Below are 6719 nucleotides of genomic sequence, written 5' to 3'. Positions count from 1 at the left end.
GCGAGCACGGTCATCGAGCCATCTCGGACATGCGAACTCCGTGTGTTCAACCGTGTCGTCTGGGTCCATGCAATAGTAGCAATAACTGTCGACGGCCCGATCCTTATCTTGCAGATAGCTCCTGAAGCACCCGTGCCCAGACAGTACCTGAGTCAGGTGATACGTCAGACTTAGAGGTGGCTTGGACATTCAACAGTGTAACAATATCCACGAGACCACTACGCATAAAACATACATTATAATACGCGACACTACAAGCCGACTATCGTTTGATTATTTATAGATAATTTCGTCACGCTTTCTGGGGAAACACTGGCATTGTTATAAAAATACATTTTTATTACCAATCATCGATCAATAAACAACAATTGTCCAGGATTCTCGGTGTTTATATGGCTTCAATTGAGTAAAATACCGATAGTATCTGATTAAAAATTCCGAAAAACCCACGTGGATATTGTAGACGGGTATAATATGGTTAGGCATAGCTTACTCGGTCGCTCGTGTGTTGATATTGATATTTTCATTACCGCGGATCGACAGACCAACAACACGTTATAATTAAACTGCCCCGTGTACACACGATGGGTTATTTTTAGAATGTTTTTACCCGATTTCTAACTTGTATTGAAACAAATTCTTCGATTATTGTTGACAGTATTAAGACACTCGATACTTTAGGTTTGCAACTCATGGACGCTTAAGCACCGTTATCACTCGCAGGTTATCATTATCATTATGTACATAAGTTATAAATTGGTAAAGGACAGCTGCCAGTGGTATACGCTGGTAGCCGTATTTGAGTAAAATTAGCGTTTAGAATGTTTGACGACGAGCCAGCTCATTTTGACAGTGTACCTATTAATTCGATGTGATAATTTTTTAATAAGATTTTAGTAAGGCTTGAGGCCAGAAGTGTGACGGGTTCCTCGAAATATGAAGGGATTGAAATTAAGTCACTTTAATTCATAATCGCGCCATCGTGGTATAATTATTATTATCCATGTATATTTAATTTAAAATAATCGTGCCCGGCCTCTTTCACTTTACCTGTATACTCGCTGCGTACCATCCGAAAGCAACAAGAGCGCTACTAATCTTCTAGTGCAGAGGTATTCAAACTGTGCGTCGCGGCTCCCAGGGACGTCGCGAGAGTTATCGAAGGGAGCCACGTCATATAATTGAAAACCAATAAATATTTTAAAATATTTTTACGAAAAACGTTTTTTATTATCATTGAGGCACACCGGTTGGGAAACGTTAAGTATAGCTTTAATTGATCGCGTAAGTCGCAATAGCGACAGCGATACCATCAACTGCCATCGTTAAATCATCAATGCGTATGTCGTGTTTGGCAGTATTAGTCGCGAGTTAAATTATCAGTCATTTTTAATTTTGGAGCCGTCAACATTTTGTGAAGACTCAAAGGAGCCTTGGGATGAAAAAGTTTGAATACCTCTGTTCTAGTGTATCAATCTACTGCTGAATATAGGAGATTCGAACCGAACGTTTATATTTTAATTTTGGTGGCCCTGAAAAGGGCCGTTTTTTTAAACTGTGTTTGGTGGGTAAGGGTAGCAAAGTTAGCCTTCTTCTCGGTCTTCATGGGCAAGAGCACGGCTTGGATGTTGGGCAACACACCACCTTGAGCGATGGTTACTCCGGACAACAATTTGTTCAACTCCTCGTCGTTCCTGATGGCCAATTGCAAATGTCTGGGGATGATACGAGACTTCTTGTTGTCACGGGCGGCGTTACTGCTTTGCTTTTGCTTTGCTTTGAAGGGATGGCTAAGCCGCAGGGGATGGCGGCGTTACTACGAGCGTGCTGTGCAATTATCTTTCCAGGTTTGTTGCAGTTAACACTGTGCCAGTCAGTGTGCTTGGCGTTCAGATCACCGCCGATGATGAACGGGCCACTGTGGTTGGTTAGCGCATCTAGATCTGACGATTTTAATGTGGCACCCGGGCTTTTGTATACGGCAGTGACTTGTGCGATTTCGTTTCCGAGTTTCACATTAATTGAGGTCGAGTCGAGCTCTGTTGGAATGCTTACGCGATGATGGACTATTCCACGACGAATCAGAACTGAAGTTCCCCCATTCGGTGGTGTTCTTGGTAGTGGTTGGCGGTCATAACGATAAACATGAAAATTTGGAATTTTTAGCGGCGTTTTTGGGTTTAGGCGGGTTTCGCCAAGTAAGATTATATTTATGTTATGGAGTTTAATAAATGCGGTTAGTTCTTGTATTTTTTGTCTGATACCATTGCAGTTCCATTTTTAGGTTAGTCATGATGGTTTTCGGGGATGACGTTGAGGATTTGTATGACTGTGCTCATGATTGCGTCTCTAGTGTTAGAGTCCGGGGATTTTTGGAGAGTGGCAAGTAGTTTTTTGATAATGACTAATATTTGTGTAGCCGAAACTGCAGGTTCAGGGAGAGGAGTTGAGTTTGCTTTTACGATGGCTGAGTAAGTGTTTGAGGATGTTTGAGAAAGCGAACTTGTTTGCGGTGGATGTTGCGTGACGAAGGAGGTCATGGTTTGAGGGTTTTGGTGTTTGGTTTTTTCGGAGCGCATGCGATTTGGAATGGGTTTTGGTTTGTGATGTTCGATGTAGTGGGGGCATCCACGGTAGTTCGCAGTGTGTTCTCCACCACAGTTGCAGCACAGTTGCAGACTAAAAATAACTATACATTGTCTTATTAAATATTTATTTAATTTACCTTTTCAAACAATCACTATCATTTTATATGAGTCACCAAATGTAAAAAACCTTCAAATTTATTTATAATTTGTCTGTTCTGAAAGATTTATATAAACACAAACATTTAATACCAATATTTGATCATGAACATAAAACTAGGTTTGTATCACTAATGTATCACTAATACTATGATCTTATAAGTTATAACTATTACGTACTCATTGCAGTATCGTTACTATTATCTTTATTATTATTATTATTATTGTTTTTTGTTTTTAGGATTAAAACCTTAAATTTATATTCATGCTGAAGTACCTCCGATGGGTGGTCTCTTCCCTCAGTCTCTTCTGTCTATTTTATTATATTTTTTATCACTTAAGCTTATTGTTCATTAATTGTAACAGATAGCGTAATATAAAATGTTGTTAAAAAAAAAAAAAAAAAAGGTTTACACAAAATATTAACATATCTATGCTTACCAAATTGTACTAAAGTATTTGGTCAAAAAAGTACATTTTATATTGGCTTTCATTTATGTGTTTCATTTAATATTAATATAAATAATTTTAAGAATTTTACCACTTTTAAAAAATATATAAAAAAATTAGACTTAGATTGTATTAAATTTTTGTTATTGCCTCTTATTTACTAGCCTATTTATTATATTGTATTGTTTTATTTTATTTTATTCCATTTCACGATCTTTATATATTTGTTTTTAGTCTAATTAAGTCTCCTTTTACTGTTATTTAATGTAATTTATATTTTTCAATTATCATTTACTACTAGAGTACTAAAGATATCTCTTTGCAATTCGGGATAGGCGTTTTTGATTAGAGGGGCCCACTCAACATTATTCTGGGTAAAAATAGCTTAATGGCAAAAAAAAATTTGGTATTTTATAAGCTGGGTAGATAAAGATAAATATAACAATAAATTTATCTAGATAATTATTTTTTTTTTTATATTTATATATTGTATTGTTAGATTTATATCAATATAATGACATATTATTTATGATAACAACGGATTGCGTCTTTCATATTAATCATATCTACTTTAAATTTTTGAATCCTGTCAAATGCTTGTAGTTGTATTAAAAAATATAGCTACTCATAAATCACATTAAATCAATTACCAAGAACGTAGTCGTTATTGATATTATATCGTTATCTAATGGTCTCAACGATAAATTTTGGTTTATTATTAAAATAGATCTGGATATAAATTATAAAATGAAAACTAATAATTATATCATCATCATGGATTCAAAGCTCTGCGAGTAGCCTAACCGGAACAACGGTACGGCTCAAAAGAACCTACAAAATCTGCGGTCGGGAAAATAATAATAATTATTGTTTTTGGTGGCCCTGAAAAGGGCCTTTTTGAGGTAATAATAATAATAATAATAGTAATAATAACAGTTCTAAGCACGTTCTCCGCGGATGCGACGAGCCAATTGAATGTCCTTCGGCATGATGGTGACACGCTTGGCGTGAATGGCGCACAGGTTGGTGTCTTCGAACAGACCGACCAGGTAGGCCTCGCTAGCTTCTTGCAACGCCATGACCGCGGAGCTCTGGAAACGCAGGTCGGTCTTGAAGTCCTGGGCGATCTCACGTACCAGACGCTGGAACGGCAATTTGCGGATCAACAGTTCCGTGCTCTTCTGATAACGACGGATCTCGCGGAGAGCGACGGTTCCAGGACGGTAACGATGTGGCTTCTTCACTCCACCGGTAGCGGGTGCGCTCTTACGTGCGGCTTTGGTGGCCAGCTGTTTCCTGGGCGCCTTTCCTCCGGTCGACTTGCGGGCGGTTTGCTTGGTACGTGCCATGTCGAAACTGTTAGTTGACGAAGTAATTCGGTGAAACAGATTGAACAATGATGCTCCGGACATAAAAACACCGGTCTTATATACACAAATCGGAACGTATCCTTCGTTCCCGTTGGTCGGCGCGCGGTGGTTAGTTCAAGAGTGGGGGGAAATACGGTCGAGCATTTCGATTGGCCGTGGGCGCGCCGTGAAACGCATAAATATGACGACGTTTCATGCGCTCGGCATCAGTCAACGTTCAGCGTTCAGAGCAGCAGTTTCTCCAGTGTACAACAACAAAAACCACAAGATAACCAATTATGACTGGACGCGGTAAAGGAGGTAAAGGTCTTGGCAAAGGAGGCGCTAAACGTCATCGTAAGGTTTTGCGTGACAACATCCAAGGGATAACCAAGCCTGCCATTCGTCGGTTAGCTCGCCGCGGAGGAGTGAAACGTATCTCCGGTTTGATTTACGAAGAAACACGTGGTGTGTTGAAGGTGTTCCTGGAGAACGTAATTCGCGACGCCGTCACGTACACCGAGCACGCCAAAAGGAAGACCGTCACCGCCATGGACGTCGTCTACGCCCTTAAGCGACAAGGCCGTACCCTTTACGGTTTCGGAGGCTAACTTTTCGCACACGCACACACACACATACATTTTTAAAAAGGCCCTTTTCAGGGCCACCAAACTTTCAGCAGTTAATCACGTCTTGTAATCCGTCATATTTACATTATAGTTAAAGTCCCATTTATGTAGCCCCCCACACGGAGGATAAACCAGGTATTGGCTGTTTCGCGTTATTCTATGGAAGAAAATGATCAGTTTTAAATTTATTCCTTATCATGAAATATGTTATCACTGTTAACATAAACTGCAAACGTTTTGGTTTACATTTGTTATTCGATTGCGAACATTTTAAAGATAATCAATATTATTATTACATACCACCCAATAATCAACTATTGTATTTCATTAAGAACATCTTGTGTTGTTAAGATTTGTTTTTATTTTGGTTTTATTGAATATTAATTAATTTATAAATGTCTTATAATACATAGGTAATTTATGAAACCTTTATTACTATAGTTACAATACTTATGGTTATTTGTATTTGGTTCAGTAAGTTTCTTAGGAAAAAACGTTAGCATTTTATTTTTCTCGCATCATTATTTTAGTACCTGTTTATACCATGCATCGGTATTGCCCAATTACAAAATGATAAAAATAGTTAATGGCTCGTTAAAGAATAAAGTTATCATATTTTTATCACGGTATCCCGACATTTTTTTTTATAACAGTTTATGGATTATGGTTTCGGAAGTCGGAACAACTACGAATTCGCGGTCGTGGTACCTATTAATAATGGTAGCAATGAATTAAAATCACCACGCTTTTACGTAGTACGTTAACCACTGTTACCGATACTTCATGAATCGCTGTGAAAAGTTACTTACAGTGACCGTTACTACTAGCCGTAAGCAGTCTTGCATAAAACACTTTAAAATGTGTCAAGTGCAGCTTAATACAACAATACTTCACCCAGTGCACGATGGTTTAATCTTGATATTATGCTTAGTAACCCATGATGATGTTACAATAGTCATGTACACTATTTTTCAAGCGCTAATGGACATCATTTCCAGTTTAATACTACTAATAACAATATACATAAAGTTAGTATGTTTGTTATTGATTATAAAACATAAGATCTAATTGTGTGTCCTTTAAAAAGTAATCGTATTATTATGTTGACAATTTCAATCCATTTATTATATTCCCGTTAGCTACCGATACACAGTTACGATTGTTGATATTAATTTCTTCATTTTGATAATATTCTAAATCCAAAACAATCAATTAAAATACACAAGTCCTTTTCTTTTTCTGGTTTTAACCGACGACGCCGCCGGGATCGCTCTCGCATTACTGCCGCGGCGTCTCCATCGTTTATTAGTCTATTAATACAATATAGCCCACTAAAATTGAACAGGTTGTTGTGTTGCATAATATTAAAATCCTTTAATAAGCTAAAGTCTGGTTAAAACTAATCCATTGCTATGTAAACTAATTATTCATAGCATTTCAAGAATAGATGGCTCGAACTCGACTTAGAATCCTCCGACCTAGGGGGCGAATAAAATTATAATTTACGAACAACTGTGCGACGTATAAATGCAAGTTGTAAAATGTTG

The 6719-nt window shown here is 37.7% G+C and overlaps 4 protein-coding genes across 5 annotated transcripts in view; 1 reads left to right on the top strand and 3 right to left on the bottom strand.

Annotated features, from left to right (window-relative positions):
• The window catches only part of LOC100568787 (nose resistant to fluoxetine protein 6), a 135475-nt gene that overhangs the window by 47802 nt on the left and 80954 nt on the right, over window positions 1–6719 (bottom strand). The gene's annotated exons all lie outside the window — the stretch shown is intronic.
• The window catches only part of LOC115034410 (histone H2A-like), a 5616-nt gene continuing 392 nt past the window's right edge, over window positions 1496–6719 (bottom strand). Inside the window, exon 2 of one of the 2 annotated variants that reach the window (XM_029491292.1) lies at window positions 1496–1677. In XM_029491292.1, the coding sequence (XP_029347152.1) occupies window positions 1511–1677 (167 nt within the window). In that variant the 3' untranslated portion in view covers window positions 1496–1510. Of the gene's footprint in view, window positions 1685–6719 lie in introns of both variants that reach the window. The other variant, XM_029491291.1, reaches the window with a different exon arrangement.
• On the bottom strand, window positions 4077–4611 carry LOC100166318 (histone H3). The gene has a single exon (XM_008191826.3). It carries the CDS (start codon window positions 4604–4606, stop codon window positions 4133–4135), a length of 474 nt encoding a protein of 157 aa, XP_008190048.2. The 5' UTR covers window positions 4607–4611; the 3' UTR covers window positions 4077–4132.
• On the top strand, window positions 4753–5205 carry LOC115034411 (histone H4). The gene has a single exon (XM_029491293.1). It carries the CDS (start codon window positions 4843–4845, stop codon window positions 5152–5154), a length of 312 nt encoding a protein of 103 aa, XP_029347153.1. The 5' UTR covers window positions 4753–4842; the 3' UTR covers window positions 5155–5205.

Source organism: Acyrthosiphon pisum, chromosome A3 (assembly GCF_005508785.2).
Source record: "Acyrthosiphon pisum isolate AL4f chromosome A3, pea_aphid_22Mar2018_4r6ur, whole genome shotgun sequence".
Lineage (NCBI taxonomy): Eukaryota > Metazoa > Arthropoda > Insecta > Hemiptera > Aphididae > Acyrthosiphon > Acyrthosiphon pisum.
This window is presented reverse-complemented; position numbering and strand designations above follow the sequence as displayed.